Here is a 21,796-nt window from a genome sequence, read left to right as displayed (position 1 = left end):
AAGTTAAAGCTTATTCAGAGTCATGTTGACTTCTCCCTAATGAGCTATTATGTAACTTTTTATTTACCAAATGATCAACCATTATTTGTTCTGTTCAAGATCTCTTTCAAATTCTCAGAGCCAGTTTTCTCTTCCCCAGTGTAAACTGAAGGGGAGGCATATGATGTTAAAGAAATGTCAGAAATTACGATGCGTGTGTTACCAAGGGATAGGACAGTAGCCCTCCTTTCCTTATGAGAACAAAAATAGTCCAACTAAATGTATGTTTAAGGCCTGAGAAGTTTTGCTTCTTTTTTTTTAAACCAAGTATTAAGAGGAAGCTGAACCTTAGGGATAGGATAAGGTATGAGGAAGTTAATTAAGACTTATCTCACTAGTGGAATACTGAGAAAGGCATTCATTCTAAACTTTCTTCAATTTGCTCACCTTGAAGGTGAGAGTAACCCCTCACATAATTTTGTGGGAATAAAAAGTTAACATGGTTTGTACCAAGCTCAATTCTGCTTGCTAAAAGGGTTCCTGTAAGATCATGACATTTCAATTTAATATTAGTACAGTTAGATCTAAATATTTCCCCCCTTGACTTCCAAAACAGAGAAAGAAGCAGGAAGACATGTTCCCACAAATGGCTGCACAGCCAACCCACCCCAGAATCTTCTAAAGAATCTTAGCCTCGGGGCGCCTGGGTGGCTTAGTCGGTTAAGGGTCCGACTTTCGCTTAGGTCACGATCTCGCAGCGTTGGGCTCTGTGCTGACTGCCAGCTCAGCCTGGAGCCTATTTCAGAGTCTGTGTCTCCCTCTCTCTCTCTGACCCTCCCCTGCTCACTCTGTCTCTCTCTCCCTCTCTCTCCTAGAAATAAATAAAAAAATTAAAAAAAAAAAAAAGAGAGAATCTTAGCCTCACCAGATGAACCTGTATGTGTAAAATATTCCAACATCAGGTCTAGAGTTTCCTTTTCCTCTTTGATAAGGGATCAAACGGAGGGGCGTGTCCCCCTCCAGGAGCCACCCTTCTTGACAAACTGGTCTCCCATACCTTTCACAATCTTACAAAAACTTCCAGAATGAAGAGCACAAGTTTGATCGCATTCAACTTAAATGCTTTTATTGACAATGTCTTTGAACAATAAGCAAACAATGCTTAAATTTTTCATTCAAATTCACTTTCCACATGTCAAAAGACCTCAAGGTAGAAAAAAATAAAATAAAAATATAAATATCTGAGAATCCATCTTAATAAATAAATTAAAAACACAATAAAACGTTTTCATGGAAAACTGTTAATGTCAGAACATTCAGACCACCTCAACAATGCATGATCAGTAACGTTACGATGAACATTGATGTTGAAGAAAAACTACAGTACATGGATATAGCTATTTATTTCTATCTACCAGAAAATAAAGTCATATCTTTTCTTAGTTTAATATTGGTCATTGCTAATCAGAACACACTATTGCCGGAACACAGTAGTTATTGTTAAAATCAGCTGCACTAGATACAATTCGAAAATATCCAGCACCAGGTTAATTCCAATAATGAACCCAATAGATTAGTTAATGCTATGAGAAGACTAAAGAGAAAGAGATAAGAGACACAGACCCAGGCCTGGCTCAACATGCTACTAACTACCAGCTCTCAGATGTGTCACGGGGAACAATACACACTCCATGCGTTTTGCTACATCTCCGGAAGAGGTAAGGACTTGAGTCCACTCGTGGATGCTTTCAAGTCCCTGAGGCCCACAGCCTGGTGTGTTTCACGCACAGATAAGGTCCTCCCTAGGTCTACGGGAACCCTCGAGGGAAGACGTGTTTCTCCTCTCTGTAATGCACCGACTCGGGCATCGGCACTTGTGGGTGCCAGCTGCCTCCCCTCCCTGCCTGCTCACAGGGCCAGCAGCGTGGGTGAGCTGAGCGAGTCAGAGGAGGGTTCGTTGCTGCTGCTGCCCTTGCGGTGAGCAGCCGCACAGCTGGGGAAGGAGTCAGCCTCAGGGTAGGTGAAGACGAAGGAAGACGTGTAGGTAGTGCAGCTAGGAGTACAGGTGACCACCGGGGTGCACAGAGGCTCCAGCTCTGTGGCCATGGGCCCCAGCCCCAGGGAGCCACCGTGCAGGGGCTCCCAGTCTGCTGGATAGAAGGAACCGGACAGGTCCATGTCTGGCACAGAGCGGGCGGTCTCGGAGCCGCTGGGCCTGGACGATGCTGGGAACAGGAAGTCATCAAAGGGCTCAGCCTTCAGCTCCATGCTGCTGATGCTCTTGACGGGCTCCACGGAGGGCTTGGGCTCAGGATCATTAAGGAGGGGCAGGGTGAAAGCCTCCTCAGACTCGGGGGTGGCAGCTTCCGGCAGGCCCCCACTCAGATCTAGGGAAGCCACAGACATCTCTTCGGGGAAACCCAGGTCGTCGGGGATCTTGCAGGCGGGTCGATGAGCTGCCAGGATGAACTCCAGTTTTTCCTTCTCCTTCAGCAGGTTGGCAATCTCAGTCTGCAAAGCAGACTTCTCATCTTCCAGTTGGTCTGTCTCCTGTAGCCAGAGGGATAAAGCAAAGCATAAGACACAGGCTTACTCAAGGACCCTGCTCCCCTACACCCAGTCTCCAAAACTTTCTCCCAAAGTTTGAAAAAGGAGTGACCCCCAGGATCTACCTACCGCTTGCAGTGTGTCCGTCAGCTCCCTCCTCCGGTTCCGGCACTTGGCCGCGGCCATCTTATTCCTTTCCCTTCGGATTCTCCTTTTCTCTTCTTCTTCTGGGGACAACTAGAAGAAGAAATGTCAAAAAGACCAACAGTCAGTGACAAGGTCTGCCATCAGCTCTGTTCAGCCACCCCAGGGAAACTGGCCACTGCTGCTTCTCAACTTCCTGGCACCTCTGCTGGGAAGTCATTTCTAACCTGCAGTTGTGGGCTAGGTGTGACTTGAATTTAAAATAAGATCCTCAGCATGAGAACAAAGAAGAGCCCAGTCTAAAAGCATGAGGTAGGAACCTATTAGGGAAGACACTATTGTAGCACTGCTTGAAGTAGGGCTATCGGAGTGTGGCTTCGGATCGTAATGGCTTGGAGCCAGGGTTCCCGGTTTACGATGGGTAGTGAGTTCCGTGAGTGGCTTCACCCTGTCTACTGTGCTCCCCATCTCCACTGATGCCAATCCACGCCCCCTACTGAGAGAAGGCGCTGAAGAACTCCTCACCTGTTCCACTTTGCCCCTCCTGCCAATGCTCTGGGCTCTGCCTCCTCCGGGCATCGTCTTCACGACTCCAGCTCTGGAGTAAGCCCCAGCAGAGGGGGCGGGGACTCCATAAGGGTGGGGGGCTCTGGTCTGAGATGGAGCCACCGAGGAGACCAGGGTGGGCTGCACCAGCCATTGCAGGTCCGGGCTGGTGGAGATGGCAGTCACCGTTGGGATAAAGTTGGCACTGGAGACGGCCAGATCCGTGCAGAAGTCCTAGAACGAAAACAGAAGGGGAAAGCTGACGTGAGTGAGCAGGTTCCGGACACAGGTGGGGCGAGCCGAGTTTCCAGTGCCGCATGCAGCAGGGAGAGAGAGGGAGAAGCAAGCCCCGGACTGCTCTCATCTTTTTATATGCCCCTCATGCTGGATGGAAGGTCTCCCCGTTTCCTCCCAAGAAATCCGCAACGCGGTGCCTTTCTCCTCCACCCTGCTGCTGCGTCCCCGTTATCCCTTCGGCATCACTCGCCTGAAAGGGGGTTTGTTATAAATATCCCTGACGTCTGCGCTGACGCAGGCGCCGCTCCGGAGTCTCCTGAATGAACTCGCTTTTTATCAATGAAACTGCCTTACACACCCGCCTGCTTCACCCTCCTCCTCCGCCCCTCCTCCCTGCTCCAGGCTGCTAGGGGAGGGGGAACTGTCGCTTTTTGCCGTCTCCCGGAGGAGCCAGCATCTAGTTCGCGAGTCTTTGCTTGGGACCTGTTTGCCCCGGCTAATGTCAGAGACCAGTCAGAAAGCGCGGTCCGAGGGCAACTCCGGAGTGAGCCTGCCGCGGGGGAGGAGGACCGGTTCTTACTATGACAAGCGTGCGTGCGCTCCGAATAAGTCCGGGGCTCTCGGAGATGGGGCTGCTCCGGCACGGGCAGCCTCCCTCCCCGGCCAAAAGTCCCCGACTCGTGTCCCCGAGCGTCCCGCCCCGTCACCTGGAGTCCCGGGCCCCCCAGCCTCACCTGCGCATTGACAGGAGAGCCCATGCTGGAGAAGGAGTCGGCCGGTGAGTGGTAGTAGGAGAGGTTGTCCCCGGCCGGGGAGGCGCTGCTGCAGCGGGAGGAGGACGCCTCGTAGTCGGCGTTGAAGCCAGAGAACATCATGGTCGCGGTGAGTCTAGGCCCGGGCGAGGGGCTGAGGGGCAGAGACAGGTAGGAGCTGTGGGGCAGAGCTGGGTAGGAGCGCGGTCACTGCTCGTTCGCTGCGCCGCCGCCGCCGCCGCCGGCTCTGTCTCGACTTCTGGGTTGCTCGCTGCAGATGCGGTTGGAGTACGAGGCGCCGCAGCCACTGCTTTTATAACAGATTCATGAATGGGCTGCTATACGTCATGGGCGCGACCATCGCGGTGCTGGGGGGGTGGCGACGGATCTGGACACGCCTGCTTCCTCCTCGCCGCCCTCGCTGCCTCCCGTCTCCCGTCTTGGCGCATTTCCTTATGTCCTGAAAGTTCAGCAATTTCGGTCTCAGGGGTCTCATAGACCCCCTAAGATGAGGAACTCCGAGGATAGCTCCCCCCACGACCGCAGGGAACAGCCGTGGAAACCTGCTGACGCAGATGTCCTAATATGGACATCCTGTGGGGGGGGGGGACGGATTGACGGGAACTGCTCGCGGGCTGCAGCCAACACCAAGGGTGCAGCGCGGGGGGAGGCGGGGGCCGCGGCCGGGGGAGGGGAGGCGGGAAAGGCGAAGAACGCAAGCGAACATTCGCACCTGGTTCAATGCGGACCCTTGTTCCCCGGGCGGAGTGGGGGGATGGGGTGGAAGCGCCCTTTTACCAGTATACGGAACCCCGGAAACGTGCTGGGGCTCAGGTAAAGGAGACACAGGTACAGAGCCCGAGGGCTTAAGCCTCGGCCCCCGAAGGAATGCGCCCCCCCCCACGACATTCCAAATTCTAGCCCCTAATTCAGTGCAGACTGTGGAAGCGGATCCTTAAGCCCCCACTCTCGAGCAATACTAGGACTGTTACTGCATTTGGAAGCAAAAGTCGGGAAATCCAAAATAAGGGACTACGATAACCTACTTTATCTAAGATGCTGGTCATTTTAATTTTTTGTTGTTAAGGAAAAGCGCATTTTGTTTTCTCGCCCATACTTAGTGATGTTAGTGTTACTGTCAAATCTCTGAGACACTAGCCAGTAAACATTGTGCAGGACCTCCATGCAAGGATGACTGATGGGTTCGTTTGCCTACTTTTGAGCTGGGGTCCGGGGAGTGGGGTGGGGTGAGGGGGTTATGTGGGCAAGGTGGTCAGATTGGAGTACCGGGTGGAGAGAGCTCTTGGGGGAGCGCAAGTCCAAGCTGGGGTGTTAGATGTGGTTCGGTTCCCCAGGAAGCTGGGCTTATTACTGGGAGCCCACAGCGGGTGATTTTCCAGCGCGGACTTGGAGGGGGGAGCACCGCGGACTCTGGAAGGACCGTGGTCAGCAGAGGCCAGGCCGGAGACCTCGGCCGCTGAGACCCAAGACGCGGCCCCACGGCCTGGTAAACGGGGTTGGGGCGGCTAGGTGCTCGGGAGTGCGCTGCGCCCCCAGATGCCCCCAGCCCCGTGCTCCGCTGCAGAGGACAGCTGGGGTCACATTGCCCCCGGATGGGTCCCCGCGCGCCGGCCACCTCGGGGACGCGAAGCCGCAGATCCCAGCAGAGCCCCTGTGCCCCTTCCCCCACTCTTCGGGCCAGGGGCTCACGGAAAGGGGCGAGGCGGGATTAGGGTAGCGGGCGGATCCCGCGGGGAGCCGGACCGCCGACCTGCCTCCAGCCGCCGCACCCCGGAGCCAGGCGATCCTGCTATAGATAGTAACAGGGAAGCTGCTGTTTACAGCAACACTGCGCCGCCAGGGCTGTCTCCAGGCGACGCCGCGCGGCCGGGAGCGCGGTCGACCTGGCCAGGCCGCCCTCCCTCCTCGCTCCCCCGGGGCCTCGGCCTCCCCGGCCCGGCTGCGGCCACTCCCGCCGCCTGACCTCATCCTCCGGTGCTGGGACTGCGTGCGGCTCGGGCGCCGCGGTGCGCTAACCTCCATTCTTAGAGATGAGAACCCGGCGGGGGCTGGGAGGGCAGGGAGGCGGGGATTCGTGTAACTGGGCCACTTGCTATTTTTGCATTCCCTGTCACAGGCAGAGGTGCAAACAGAATTTCATCATTACATGTCACTGGTTTGTGTTGGTGGGAATTCAGGCGCTTCCCCCCCCACCCCCACCTCCCGCACTTAAAAAAGGAGAGCGAGAAGGAAAAACACATAATATATAAACACAGACTTCTTGGAGCTGCGCTGAATCCTAAAGCAATTCTTTGGCCTTCAGTTCTCCTAATTCTATCATTGGTGAGGCTACTTCACTGTCCTTGATTATTAAAAAAAAAAAGTTATGAAGGCAAATCCATCTCTCTTTTTATTAGCTTGGGCAAAGTAGGTCAAGCCTTGAATTCCTGGGCCTGGCCTTGCCTTCCATTCATAACTGGATCTCAAGCCACTTAAGAGAAAACCTAGAATGATTTCATTTACTTCCCCTTCAGACTTTGAGTCATCTCAGCTCAACACCTAAAGGATGTGTCAAGATTTTATATCCCAGGATTCATCTCATATGTCACTTTATCCTGTCTTGGCCAATAAAAGGAAAAGGGTCTCTGAATGAACCTATCCCGTCCAGATAGCTTAACCCTTTCCTTCCTGGCACCATTATGACCTGAGAGTTGGAGACTTAACAAATCCATCCTCTGAAAAGGACAGAACCATGAATTCATAATTCTTTTATTTTTTCATCCAGGAACTATTGAGATCCTCCTATGGCCATGCACTCCTATGAGTTCTGGGGGCTGAGACTTGCTGTACAGAACAGAGTGAACCTGTCCCTACCTTCAGAGACCTTCCAGCCTCGGGGAGAAGACTGGCAAATCAAGAGAGAATTGTTAAGTAGCTGCAAGTGCTTTGGCAGAGTAATAACAGGGTGCTCTGAGGCACAGAGGAGGGTTCAGAGACCAGTGTCAGAGGAAGGGACTGCGATAGAGATGGGATCTGGCTCCACTGTCCTCTGGGAAATGACATGATAAAGATTGAAATGCCAGAGCATCTGAATCTGCTCATCCTAACGTGCTCCCACATCTGAATCTGCTCACAGTATCCATTTCAGGACTGCAAAATCACATTTTTAATATGGGGCTCACATGATGTAGCCTTAAAATAGAGGGAAATCAGAACCAAGGCGAGAAATTATCTTTGCCATTTGCCAAGGTCAGGGTGACTTTGAGACAGATGTGTGTGTGCCTCTGTGAACACGGTGCTGCCTTCTACCAGGGCAGGGATTCTGTGTTCTGGACAAGTCTGAGCATATAAAACCAAACTTACGCAGTTTGTGATTATCTATGTGCAGAGTTCCTCCTATTTGGGGATCCAAACGTGAAAAGGAGGGTAGAATCCTGTGTCTGATTTTAACCCAAATTGAAAACAAATATATCTTTCCTCAACAGCTGTTCCTTATCAGATAGAGAGTTTTCCTATTTTGCACTTCTCTGGCATTTGAATTAAGAGACCTGACCCACATCAAGCGTTTGTTCTGTAACTCTGAAAGTCAGTGCACATTGTTTAGCCTGGTGTTATTGCAACATTAAGTGAAAGGCTGCTGTCTGTACCGCCTACGTAAATGCTGCCGCACACAATCTGTCCTCAGCATGCAGAAGTAGTTATTTATTTGGGGAAGTGTGGTCTAGCGGTGAAGGGTTGTGGTCAGAGCACGGGACCAGAAGTCAGGAAGATGCGTATAGCAAAATCAACTCCTTCAGGGACTTGGGGAAGTCGCTTCTTAGACTTATTTAACATCTACATGCTTTTGGCCTTTGTCTTTTTCATGTACTGATATTCACTTAGCACCTAGCACAGTGCCTAGCCCGCATTAGGTGTTTGATGAATATCTCTTGAATGGACGGATGAATGAATGAATAAATGAATGGATACCTTCATCCAAGCAAGGCAAATATTGTCCTTTTTGGATACTTAGAAATCAATAGATAAGGTTCTTTAAATCTTTGGAAAGGCTGAACAGACTGAGTCTTTTATTCATGGGTATGAATAGGCAAAAATTGGAAAAGAGAAAATAACAAGATGTTAGGGCTATTTTCAGCTGGTGTAGGCTCTATGTCTAAAGAACACCCCAGTGGTTTGTGATGAAAGATCAAACTTGCCCTTGTTATTGAGCCCCATGATAAAGACAGCCAGTGCCCATACATAAATGCCACATTGTCTGCAATGACAATGACCATGTTACCACCACCCTCTAATTTATTCATTCTAAATGTCTGGACCCAAGGAGAAGACAGGACTCACACACCCATGACACCCATCGAGGGTTTTAGGGGTCAAGGTTACTCACCCTATGGCTCAGACGGTGAGCAAAAAGACTGCTCCTATTTTAAAACAGTGGAGGCACGAGATTACCACTACCATCACTACACACACACACACATACACACACACACACACACACACACACACACACAAACACACGCACCCCACCACCACCCCCGCTGCAGCCACCACGACTAATTAGTACTAGGGATTCAGCCTCTTTGGGAAAAACTGCATTCCTTCTGAACAACTCTTGGCTTTTTGACAGGAGATGATGATTCAATGGGATCCCCGTCCTTCTGCTAATGCGAGCATTTAAACAAAGCTCAGTGTGGTCCCTGGGATACACTCCATCTGGAGCTAAGGACATTGGGGAATAGTTACAGTGCCTAAGAAAGTCACATTTGAGCCCAAGCATGCAGCATTTCCCACCACAGCTTGCATCATTGGACCCTCATTGTCAGTCATGCTGAAACTTTGCAGAAAGTAGAGCTCACCATGGGCAGACAAGCAAGCCTTCTCCAGGTTGTCAGCTCCTCAGATGTCCTAAGCTGAACTTCTGCAGCTCTGGTGGACTTAGCTGCTGGGAATTCCAAAAGAAACCCCTCTATGTCACTAAACCTATAGGAAAATAAAATACCCTGACCAAACACTGCAGCTGCAGGACTCCCATCCAACGCGGAAAAATCCCACCGTCAGCATGGGGAGGGCCAGAGACGGCCAGAATGGGCTAGCACATGACGCACTCCGAGGTGTTAAGACATCTCAAGCGTGGTTTACACCATTTTATCTACTGTCTTGCTCAACAAGAAAGATCCTTAAAAGAGACAGTAATAATTGTGATGCAAAAAAAAAAAAAAAAAAAATTCCCAATCTAAACCAGGAAGGGGCGCCTGGGTGGCTCAGTGGTTGAGCGTCTGACTTCTCCTCAGGTCATGATCTCATGGTCTGTGGGTTCTAGCCCCTTGTCAGGCTCTGAGCTGTCAGCCTGCTTTGGATTCTGTGTCTCCCTCTCTCTCTGCCCCTCCCCAGTGCGTGCTCTGTCTCTCTCTCCTTCTCTTAAAAATAAATAAAACATTTTTTTAAATTTTATAAAAAATAAATAAATAATCATTAAAAATTTTTTAAAGATCCCCAATCTAAACCAAGAAGGGGCATGTGGGTGGCTCAGTCGGTTAGGCATCTGACTTTAGTTTAGGTCATGATTTCACTGTGGGTGAGTTCAAGCCCCACGTGGGGCTCTGTGCTGATGGCTCAGAGCCTGCAGCCTGCTTCAAATTCTGTGTGTCTCTCTCTCTTTCTGTCCCTCCCCCCACTCATGCACACATGCGTACTCTCTCTCTCAAAAAAAAAAATTATATATATATATATATATATATATATATTAAACCAGGAAAATCCTGGCTAGTATGTAGGAATTCAGAGTTGTGCTCCCTTCTGATCTATAGATTAGGGAGAGTTTCATCCTCAGATATAAACATTTTTTGTCTTAGTTTAGTATTTGATTGTGTCCTACACAAAAACTTCCAATTGCAATTACCAGCTGAGGTTTGATTTTCTCCACTGATATTTTACGTGGAGTGTCAGTGAGTTAGAGATCACCAGTTAAAAATCCCCAAAATGACTTTATTGAAGAATTCCACGATCAGACTCTGGCCCACTGGAGATTGAGAGGTAATCAGTTAAGACAGGGACAGATCACATGCCAAAAGTCTACTCTCCCACTTAATGGGGCTCTGAATTAAATCATAACACTAAACACTAAATCATCAATCCCTTCAAACCTGTTTAGTGGCCAGTTTACAGAATTACATGGTAGAAAAAAATTTCCATTCCTTACTGAGGTCTACCAAATATATGACCCAGGCCCTGCTTAGCCCTCCAACCTCATCTTGAAATACTTTCTCTCATCTCCTCCACTCCAGCCACACTGGCCTTCTTTCTGTTCCTCAAATCTGCCAACCTGAGTCTGTAGCTGAGACTTTCTAGCTATTGTTCCCTCTTCCTTCCAGAGCTTCACATGTTGACTCTTCCTCATGATCAATGCCTGCTCAAATATCAAATTCTCCAGGAAGCCTGATCTGTCCCCTGTCCAGTGTGGCATCCCTCAGTCACTTTCTGTTACATTGCCTGGTTTTATTTTCTATCTAGGACTCAGAAACATGTTATCCTATTTGTTTTATTTACGTAGTTTTTCACTGTCTACCTCTACTAGGCCATAATTTCCACAAAAGCAGGGACTTTATCTGTCTTATTTGGTAGGAAACTATCATCAGTGCCTAGCTTCTTGACACTAGAAGGCATTCAATAAGTGTTTGTGGAAAGAATGAATATTGAACAGAAAGCTCAGCAGCTATTGCCCATGTGGCTGAGAAGCAGCATGGATTCTCTTTTTGGGTAAAGGGGTTTGATGCATGACTTCTTACCTGTACTCTCCATGGTGAAGGGAACCAAAATCCTATCGACACCTGTTTTTTATCAGGCATAATAATATAAATCCTTACAAACCCCATGGGCACACCCATACTTAGAACTGTATAGACCCCTCATATTTCCTGTATAAATGCTTCCACTACCTGTAGTTTTAAATCCACAGCCACCTCATTCAGAAACAGTGATCAGTACAATGAGAAAATCTGCCTGGGATAGGTTCTCCTCCAAAATCCTTTATTTTTTTTTTTTAAGATTTATTTATTAGGGAGAGGGAGAGAGATAGAAAGTGAACAGAGGAGGGACAGAGAGAGGGAGACAGAATCCCAAGCAGTCTTCACACCTTCAGTGCAAAACCTGATGTGGGGCTTGAGCTCAAGAACCATGAGATTATGACCTTAGCTGAAACCAAGAGTTGGATGCTTAATTGACTGAGCCACCCAGGCACCGCCTCCCCCCTACATCCTTTCTTAACTCAAGTTAATACTACAAGTGACTTTTTGGAAAATATTTGGGCCTAAGATTTAAAAACCTAACTTTTTGTTTGTATGTTTAAAAGCCCTGGGAATAGGCCATAATAAAATGTTTATGGCCCCAATCCTAAAATGACTGTGGTACCCTCCCAAGCGGTTCAAAATAAAAACAACATTAAATTGCAAAATAAAATTTTATTTCAAAAAATAAAACTCACAAGTATGCTGAAATAAGGCCAGGATGTTAAGTTCACACGGGAGGGAAAAATTGTGGTTCCCCAGTGCCAGGAACAGTGCTTTGCAAAATAGCAAGCTACTCAATAAACAGAATGATGGCTACAGTTCTCTCCTTGAATGCCCCTCATCCCCCCTTGCCCCTGTCCTGGCCCCAGCATATGTGTGCTTACTTGGCTTCTTGGGCAATCTAGCCATGACTGGGCATGTGGCTAGGGCTAGGTCAGTATTTGTTGATTGTGAGACTAGCACTGGACAAAACTAGAGTATCACATCCACACAATCACCCAAGGCCTAACTGCGGGGCCTACATCAGCCCTATCTGGGCTGGAGCTGAACTTTGAGGTTACGACAGAGGACCACATACCCCTGCCCTGTTCAGATTGCTTAGCTCGGTGGATGGGATCAGCCCACAGGATTCTTAGTTCGCATAGTTTGGCTGAACCATTCTTTTCCCTCCTCCAGACTCACTAGGTGGTTTGGAATAAACTGTAGGTGACCTTGTCCAGAGAGTGTCTGTCAGTGAAGAATCTTCATTTTCTCCTGGCCTCTGTCATGAGTAGGACACTTCACAGCAGGCAGGACTTCGGGGGGTTCATTTGCTGCTATGACTTTGCCATCCAAGTCAAATGTTCATCCAGCCGGTGTCTGTCTGAGCTTAGAACTTGGAAAAGAGTGAAGCAAGGCATTGTGAAATAGGCTAGGGGGATGAATAAAACCTGGTGTTCTTCAAATAGCCCCCCACTCATCAGCCTCTGTCAGATCAGCAGGCTCCCCAAACAGCAGCTCCCAGCCACAGCAGCTGTTTCGACACTTCTTACCCATTTCTGGCCCTTGTGGCAAAATGACCAGAGAAGTACGTAAAACATAATAGTAGTGGAGACAGACAACCATACAATTTCAAATGAAGTGGTTTTAGATTGTTATGTTTGATAAGAGCATCTCTGCGGTGTTCACATCACACATCTGATTTGAGATTAATTTAGTTGTGTTTTTTTTTGTTTTTAGTGTTTATTTATTCATTTTTTAAAAATGTTTTATTTATTTCTGAGAAAGAGACAGCGTGAGCAGGGAAAGGTCAGAGAGAGAGGGAGACACAGAATCTGAAGCAGGCTCCAGGCTTTGAGCTGGCTGTCAGCACAGAGCCCGACATGGGGCTCGAACCCACAAACTATGAGATCATGACCTGGGCTGAAGTTGGATACCTAACCGACTAAGCCACCCAGGTACCCCTATTTATTCATTTTTGAGAGAGAGAGAAAGAGAATGAGCAGGAGAGGGACAGAGAATCCCAAGCAGGATCCGTACTGTCAGCACAGAGCCCAACACAGTGCTCAGTCCCACACACCAAACCGTGAGATCATGACCTGAGCCTGAAGTCAAGAGTTGGACACTTAACCGACTGAGCCATGTAGGTGCCCCGATTTAGTTGTGGTCTAATCAGAAATCTCTATCCTACTTTCTATTTTTCCATTGGTTTCAGAATCCCCACCAGGGAAGAAAGTACCTGCAAGTAAGACCTCTACAAAGTTCACTTTTTCATGACTCAAATTGTATAGGAACAATTATCCTATTCCTTATTCTCCATTCAGTACCTTTATTGAGTATCTACTATGTGCTAGTTACTGGAATCCATAGTAAAGAGACAAGCTTCCTATTAAAGCAAAGCTCACAGTCTAGTAATAAACAAGAAAACAAACAAAAATGTCAGATAAAAGCGAGTGCTGGGCAGGTAATTAAAATGCAGAGGTATGTTGTGAGTGTTTGGATGAGGTGGAAGGAGGTGACTTTTGTCATGAGAAATAAATGATAGTAAGGAACCAGCCAGGGGAGGACAAGGAACAGAGCATTCTGAGCAGAGGAAATGCTTCCCAATGTAAAGCTAAGTACTGGGAAACATAACCGTTGATTCTCCCTCACCTCTGAACCCAGCAACCCTCTGTCCTTAAAATGTGCACCTCAAGCTCTAGTGTCTGAGTTGCCACCAAGCCATCTCTCCTTCCCCCAGATGATAAACACCAAGCTTTGGATCAGTGCTACTAAATTTGGAAATGTCCCAGCTCTTTCCAGTTTACTTTCCTCCATAGCTGTCACTGTACTTCAAGCCAGGTATGGACAGTTCTATTTCATTTTTATGCAGTTACAACCCATATAGATCCTTCTTATAAATGGCTCCAGGCTAAAACTGATGCTTGGTAAGGTCTCTCTCAATAGCTTAGAGTCTTCATTCAAAGCAATGAAAACCAGTGACGCAAATTGCCCTAGACCAGGATCTGAGGTCTTCCAGGACCCTTTTTCACAGGAATTTGAAAACAGGCACATTCCATTTTGCCCTTTGTTAGAGCGCTATTGACAATAAACAGAACTCAGCTTAGAATTTGTGCTGTAAAACAGCAGAACAGTGAACAAACCACTCTTTCTCACCCGGGGTAACGCTCCCCTGTATTCTGCTGATACTTACACAGGGTTTAAGCAAGAATATTTGGGAAGTGTATGGGGGACTAAAATCTCAAAGCATTAGTTTCTTAAATTCTTTGTTATTTTGACTGCACCGAAGATTATTCCACAAGCCATTATCAGAATCCACCCATCTTCAGTTCCCGTAAATATTATGTCTACCCAGAACTATGTGAACTATTTCACAGCTGGAAGATGAGCCAGGCTGTGAAACTTCTAATAGGAATAAGAGGAGCGTTAAAACCTAAAGGAGAGAAAATTCTGTAGGCAAAGGGGAAAGTGGGCTAAAGGATTATGTATGTTTTGGGGAAAGAAGATAGCTCAACCCTCAGAGACTGGTTATTACTCAGCCCCTTCTTGATTATTTAAATCCAGCAGTGACTGCTGACACATTCCTGGGAACACAAGGCTGGCTTTCATTACAAGTAAAAGAAGCTACAGTCAGTCCTCAGAGGTCATTCTCATTGTAGCTGATGCTAATTAATCCAGGCAATGGAGAGCAAGGGAAACTGAGGCAGCAACTGTCAACGATTGGTGATTTCCTGGGAAGAAGCAAGGTAGGCAGCTGCTGCCAGGAGGTCTGGAGCTGGGGACTAAATTCACTCTGGTGGCAAACCCCTGATGCAGGACATTTGTGAAAAGGCATTGTACTATGGAAAGCACGAATTAAATGTGAGTTACTAGTGTCAAAGCTGTGTTCTGTGCCCCCATCTCCCACTCTTCTCCTCGGTTAAACCTACTGTTGTCCAGATTTCAAACCTGAAATGGTGTATGCTGAGTACCAGCTTGAATTAGAAACCTTCCGGAAATCTTTCGTTCATCCCAGGCTTTGCATTTATAACACTTAACACTGTTTCTAGTAATAAATACCAATTGGGCTAATATCTAAAATCTAAGTTCTACAAGAGTTGGGATCTTTGGCATCTTTTTTGGATCTGATGAGCCCCCAAACACCCACAGAAGGCCTAGTATAAGTAGCTGTTAATTGTTGATTGAGTTTGTTTGGTGTCCGTCTCTCTACTTCAGAAGGGTAGAAACCCCTTTTATTTCACTCATGATGGACTTGCAAGCCCGTAATATGGTATCTGGCCACGTCCTAGCTGCTCAAAAAATACTTCTTGAATGAATGGAAATAACAATAGCTAATATTTACTGAGTGCTGCTCTGGGATTATGTTGAATGGTTTACAGATATTGTTATGTGATTTAATATTCACCAAAATGCAATGATATAGGTATATTATTATGCCATTTTGGCTGAGTAGTTTCAATACATTCCTTTAAATAATGATCTTATAAGGGGACGCCTGGGTGGCTTAGTCGGTTGGGCGTCTGACTTTCGCTTAGGTCATGATCTCGCGGTTCGTGGGTTCGAGCCCCGCGTCGGGCTCTGTGCTGGCTGCCAGCTCAGAGCCTGGAGCCTATTTCGGAGTCTGTATCTCCCTCTCTCTCTGACCCTCCCTTGCTCATGCTGTCTCTCTCTCTCTCTCTCTCCTGGAAATAAATTTAAAAAATATATTAAAAAATAATGATCTTATAATTCACTAATCCACAATAGATAACCTTGCTGTTTTCTCCCCAGTGTGGTAGGTAGGTAGTGCCCTAGTGACCTGAATAAGTGAATTTAATTCCCTATGTATCTAGCAGGGAGTTACTGATGAGAGAGAAAGCCTTAATTCTTAAATTGCTTAGGATTCAATTATAGCCTGGGGGCGCCTGGGTGGCTCAGTTGGTTAAGTGTCCGACTTCGGCTCAGGTCATGAACCCACAGTCTGTGGTTTGAGCCCTGAGTCAGGCTCTGTGCTGACAGCTCAGAGCCTGGAGCCTGCTTCAGATTCTGTCTCCCTCTCTCTCTGACCCTCCCCCACTCGCTCTCTGTCTCTGTCTCTCAAAATAAAGACATTAAAAAAATTTTTTTAAAGAATTCAATTATAGCCTCAACTTCTATTTACATTGGGTTTTGGAGGGAAAGCATATATAATATATAATAAAATATATAATGATACATATATATTTTAGCCATATATACAATGCTCTAATGCTGGTTGCATTCAGTTCATATACAACCACAGAACATGTGGAGTGTTTCCACTTCTACTAACTGAGTTAGCCTGCCAAAAAGAGTGTTTCCACTTCTGCCAGAAGAAACTGCAAGCAGGAAAAGAGTATGGGCCAAACCTTGCCTGAGATGCTGGTTAAACTGGGTTTGCCAGTGTCTCCTGCACCTGCCTGAGACACCAATTGGAAGGCAGGCTTGTTCCCTGCTCTGGGGATCATGCCAATCACCACCATTCAGTCCCTTCTGATCTGGTTGAACAGGCTTAGGGCAGTCAAAATCCCACCTCCCCATGTAAACCTGGAAGTGTTTGGGTGGGTGGGGCCTGGTCCAAGCAAGGATCAGACCAACTGGAAACAAACTGACCCACCCAGAGTGGGTGTAATTCCAAAGGAACTACTCAAATTATTATATTCCTGGCATTGCATTATATTCTTACCCATCCTGGTGGGATTATGTTACTCTCCTCTGCCACAGAAACTGGTGATCCAAAGGCATATGGTCTAAGAAGTGGTCAGTGTGATTAGGAAAATTAATCAACTCTTGAATTCAATTTTTACTTCTCTTTGATTCCTCTGTCTGCTCTCCACCACTGTCAACAATTTGCCATGGAGGCCAAAGGAGGAATAGAACTGTCAGAGGAAGATAGGGAAAAAAACCCGACAAAGCAGGGAGTTTTTATAGAGCTAGATACATTCAATTTAAAAGAGCTGTCCTTTAGTCTTAGATTGTGTCTTTTTGACTTTTTTAAATGTTAAAATGTCTCTTATAAAATGGTGGTGATAACAAATGGTAATTGTTTGGTAAAATTAAAAGCTGGCAACCTATGTCAGTTCACCAACTTCTTTATTTTTGAGAGAGAGAGAGAGAGAGAGAGAGAATGAGAGTCTCAAGCAGGCTCCACACTCAGCACAGAGTCCAAGACAGGGCTCGATCCCGTGACCCTGGGATCATGACCTGAGCCGAAATCAAGAGTCAGACATTCAACCAACTGAGCTACCCAGGCTCCCCAGTTCACCAATGTTTTAAAAACACTGCCAGTCCCTAAGATCGGGCAGTGTGGGAATGTCTGGATTGCTGCACGGTAGTGGCCTCAGAGGCTTTGGGTGAGGAAAGGGACAAGAGTCTCCCCTTTACATATATAAGTAGAGCTCCAGATCTCCTGGGCAGACTCCGAGTATCCTCTGTCACCAAATGGCACAATTTTGAGGGCCAACTTCGAGCAAATTGAAAAATGTCTTCTAGGTTCCCAGGATCCTGTTTTTCAGACCTAAGAGCCCAGTGTTCTCATGTGGTGCTGTCTCACCTGTCAGGGTGGAGCACGTCTGATAACCTAATTTATGTTAAACATTAGGGGTCTACTACTCACCAAATAATTTGTATTTTAAACCTAAGACCTGATGCGAGTGGTAAATGCTTACTCCAAAGGCATATTCCACTGATAATGGAATTTTAGGGAGAGCGGGGGAGAATGCCTCGACATGGGATGTATCAGATCACACAGGTGGGCATTCATCCAGCTTGCCTATGAATTGCACCCAAGTCCAACTTGAGACTGTTCACTTATAGGTCACCTAGTCTAGTAAAGCATTTTTTAAAAATGTCTTCTGCTTTATGGTTTTCAAAGCCCTTTCATGAACATTCCTTAGTGTGACCCTCATATCAGTGCTGAGAGGTAAGCAGGGAAGGTAGCAGTATCTTTGCTTTGTTTTTATAATTTTTTAATGTTTATTTATTTATTTTGAGAGAGAGAGTGAGAGAGCGTGAGCAAGAGTGGGGCAGAGAGAGAGGGAGAGAAAATCCCAACCAGTTTCCACACTCAGCAGGGAGTCTAAGCAGGGCTCGATCCCACGACCACGAGATCATGACCTGAGCTGATATCAAGCGTTGGACGCTCAACCAACTGAGCCACCCAGGTGCCCCACAGTATCTTTACTTTTACAACTGAAGAAAGCCAGACTTGAGGAGTGTGAGTTGAAGAGCTGAATTCAGTCACAGCCAGGATGTGCAAGAGGTATGATGTGCACTCAGGTCCTGGGAAGCCAGATGGGTCACTGGCCTGTGACAGGCCTTTCTTCTGTGGAAACCTGGTAGGTGTAGGCTCCACTCGACACTAGATGGGGAGGTGTTGGCGGGGGAAATAGTGCCCAGTAATGGTAATCAAGCATTTATACACCACTTGGTATTTCCACATAATTGCTATCTCATTGTAATTCTTTTAGGGCTAAGCAAACATGTAGGGTTAATGAGTTCTCCAGATCCCATTTTACAGATGAGGAAATAAGCTGGAGGAATTTAGTTGTCTTGCGTTTGGAGGAACACAGCAGCAGAGCAGGACAGCACAGTCCTCAGGTTGAATTTGGTCAGCTAAGTGGAGCAGCTCTGACAAACCCCAGGGGCAGGAAGGGTCTGTGTGTGTGTGTGTGTGTGTGTGTGTGTGTGTGTGTGTGAGCGCGTGCGCGCATACGGAAACCAACTGTTGCCTTCAGTACCATCAAAACTATAATCTATTTGGTATTTCCTGGATTAGAAACTCCTCTGCCACACACCATGGCCCACAACCATATTTGGGTCATGGTCAAAAGAATGAAAAGAAAGAACTAAGTCTGGGGGATGGAGAAGGACACGGAAGCTTTGAGGTTATAACCGATGCCTTTGGACAGAATCACAAAATCCAGCTCATGTGCTAGAGTCAAATCTAGGTAGTTAGAAACTCTGTCATTTTCCATCATATTCCCCTCTTCCTCATCCACACTGAGAAATGCCCTCAGTCACCTCTCCTAGCTTTTCAGGTCATCTTCAATGTACAGTGTAAATATTGCCTCATTATTACTCTTCCTGTGCAACCCGGGTAGATAGGCTCTCAGAGACCAAGAAACTCTGTATTCCTGGAAATGTAAGGACCAATGATAGAATTCAAAAGGGCCGTTTGATGGTCTAAACATGATCTTATATCAGACTTTCAAATACGCCCTGGCAGCGTCAGGACAGGAGGGAGACTTGCCCAGCAATTTAATGTATTTACTGGGTAAAGAGTAAGCACTTGCAGTCTCTGTGACTTAATCAGAATGAAGTTCATTACAATAAAGAGCTGTGCCCTTTGGTCCTATTTTATTAAGCAGACTCCCAATTTCATTCACATCTCTAAAGGAAATCGTAGGCTAGAAGCTGACCGAAGAGTGGCAGGGAGGACAGTTAGCAAGGATACTCACCAGAGCAGTTAAAGGGGACTCGAGGTAGTGAGCTGAGGAGAGCAGAGAGAACAAGATGCCCTTCTTATCAATTCCAATCTATGAAAGTAATTTTACTTTCTTGTTTTTAGCTTGAGGTTTGCATCAGTGTTTCTCCCTTTCTGGGTTTTGAAAACTTATTATCGGGTCATCTAAACCTTTTATGAAACATTTCAGACTTGTATGTGCATGAGCTGGTGAAGATTTATTATGTTTGACACCATAACTAAAGATTTTAAGGCATTCTTTTAAGCACAACTTCACTGAAACCCCTGAGGCTAGATCCCTATCTCTTGCCAGATGTTAACTTGGCTTCACTGGTGAGAGCTCAGGGCAAGGTTAAAACTGTTTCTGGAAACATTATTTGTGCCTCAGAATGTTTAACTCCTCAGTGTATTACTCTTCTATATCAAGAAATCTGAGATTTTCCGATCAGAATTCTCCCCCACCCCATCCACCCCCATCTCTGTCAATTTATTTCTATTTCTTTTGGAGAAGTCAAGTGCCCCCCATCCTGCCTCGTTTGGAATTAAAATAGGCAAAGAGAAAAGCATAAGATTCAATGAGTCCATGAATACATGTACCAACCCTTGTCCTTTGGGATCCTTTGGTATTTGCTCAAGCAATCTGGGCATCTCTGGGTAAGAAGACGGATAAATGATGTCATTCAACAGAATTAGGACCAGACGGGAAAATGTAGCCAAATCCTGCAGAGGGTAGTACTGAATCCTGGCATTAGGTATGGAAGGCCCTGACTGCTCTGGAGAGGGTAAACAAGTGTAACTGTGAAGGCAGCACAGTCTCTGGGATGAGGCTGAAAGGGTAACAGCATTTCTGAGGTGTGAAGTGGGGTAGGGTCGGGGATGTAACACCAAATATTGGGCCGTGAGAGCCTCCAGGCCTGAGGGCCGTGACTCCCACAATGGACTTGGTCACAAAGGACCCATGTCATCTTGAGGCTGTAATAATCGGTAAATGCAAGTTGCACGTTGAGCACGTTTTCTCCTGGATCTCATCCTTGGCGACGGATCCAGACCTCAGCCTCCAGGATCTGTTTGAGAAATAAACAAATGGGAGACAAACAACCAAAACAGCAACACAGTAGAGCTGGCGCGGGCGATGAAGCTCCGCCTCTGGAGGACTCGGGCCAATCAGAAGCCTGTTGCTGGGGCCTGGTGTTTGGCCGCCTGACGTTCCCATGGAGACGGAGGAACGTTACACACTAAACACTGGGCGACGTTGACGTCTATGCATTATATCCATGGAGACGACTGAATAAACGTCATCGCCGCACTTCCCCGCCCTCCCGCCGCGCCAGGGGCGGAGGGAGCGACGCAGACTGTCGCCGTCACGTGCTTCGGACCCGGAGCGATGCCGGGTGGGCGGGGCTTGTTGCTATGGCCGCAGCTGGGGCGGCTGTTGTTGTTTGGAGCTGGAATTAGAAAGTGCTGAGACTGCGGTGGAGCCAGAACCGATTCTGGAACAGCGTCTCCCGCCCCCGGCCAGAGAGGGTTCCCCAGCCCCTGGAAAGCCAGGACACCCCCGAGGCTGTCCCAGCACGCCTCAGCCCCGGGTCCTGAGCCAAGATCTCTGTGCTGCCAGACTCCAGACTGAGGGCCAGACCTAGACCACTCCCTCCCCGCTTGGTTGGCGGTAATTGTCAGGGTGACCTCCCAGACCGCAGTCTCCTCCAGCCCACAGAACAACCACTGACCAAACTGCCTGACCCGTGAGACAGGAGCAAAACACAGCGTAGAAAACTTTCCCACTCTTGGAGTAAACTCCAGGATGGAGGCAATCAGAAGTTTGGATGTCTTTTATACTTTAAAAGCAGCACGTTAGGCATTCATGCCTTAGACCTTTGTTGAAGGCTTGAGAGAGGCATCCTAATAACCCTATTCAAGAACAATCCTCACAAAGGGAGAGAAAATTTAGAAATCCAGGAGGACTGGATACTGAAAAGTGGGAATGCCTGAAGAACCCAGGCCAATAGGAAGTAAAGCTTTGATTTCTGTATTGCTTCGTTTTGTCTTGGGTATACAAGCTAGCAGAGTGTGAGAAATCTCAGGGTGCCAGCCTCCATTTTCCTAGCACAACTCTGGAAACAGTTCTAGGAAAGGTGTAGCAACAATTGTCAACCAAAGGAGATTCAGCATCAGGAGGGAGGGGTTGAAATGACTGTGTGAAGGCAAGGGCTGGCCCTGTAACATTTGAATGACAAGGCACAGCTGAAGGGTCTAAGACTTTGAATTTTATCCAAATATCCCAATCTTCCAGCCTAGCTGAATTCACACTGTGTCTCATTTTTTGAGGGAAAGCAGAGGGGCTATTATTTTCTTGAATTAAAAATAAG

At 47.3% G+C, this 21,796-nt stretch overlaps 1 protein-coding gene and 1 long non-coding RNA gene across 2 annotated transcripts; one reads left to right on the top strand and one right to left on the bottom strand.

Annotated features, from left to right (window-relative positions):
* Positions 1–1,078: 1,078 nt before the first annotated feature.
* FOS (Fos proto-oncogene, AP-1 transcription factor subunit) lies at positions 1,079–4,503 on the bottom strand. Its single transcript, XM_039232286.1, has 4 exons — positions 4,188–4,503; positions 3,196–3,450; positions 2,656–2,763; positions 1,079–2,529 (listed from the first exon to the last, which is right to left on the bottom strand). Exons 1-4 carry the CDS (start codon positions 4,326–4,328, stop codon positions 1,888–1,890), a joined length of 1,146 nt encoding a protein of 381 aa, XP_039088217.1. The 5' UTR covers positions 4,329–4,503; the 3' UTR covers positions 1,079–1,887.
* Positions 4,504–4,916: 413 nt separating this feature from the next.
* Positions 4,917–8,179, top strand: LOC120231951. Its single transcript, XR_005528462.1, has 2 exons — positions 4,917–5,039; positions 6,991–8,179. It is a non-coding gene; the product is annotated as an uncharacterized LOC120231951 (long non-coding RNA).
* The last annotated feature ends 13,617 nt before the right edge of the window (positions 8,180–21,796 follow it).

The sequence above is a fragment of the Hyaena hyaena genome, unplaced genomic scaffold (genome assembly GCF_003009895.1).
Source record: "Hyaena hyaena isolate Hyena2069 unplaced genomic scaffold, ASM300989v1 scaffold_65, whole genome shotgun sequence".
Lineage (NCBI taxonomy): Eukaryota > Metazoa > Chordata > Mammalia > Carnivora > Hyaenidae > Hyaena > Hyaena hyaena.
The sequence above is the reverse complement of the archived record's forward strand: the minus strand, read 5'-3'. Positions and strand labels throughout refer to the sequence as shown.

Excerpts from the sequence above, each read along its gene's own strand:
- FOS (XM_039232286.1), bottom strand. The coding sequence starts at position 4,328 with ATGATGTTCTCTGGCTTCAACGCCGACTACGAGGCGTCCTCCTCCCGC. Across the intron at positions 3,451-4,187 it reads GCTCTCCTGTCAATGCGCAG|GACTTCTGCACGGATCTGGC; the intron begins GTGAGGCTGGGG and ends TTTTCGTTCTAG. Across the intron at positions 2,530-2,655 it reads TGACGGACACACTGCAAGCG|GAGACAGACCAACTGGAAGA; the intron begins GTAGGTAGATCC and ends CTCTGGCTACAG.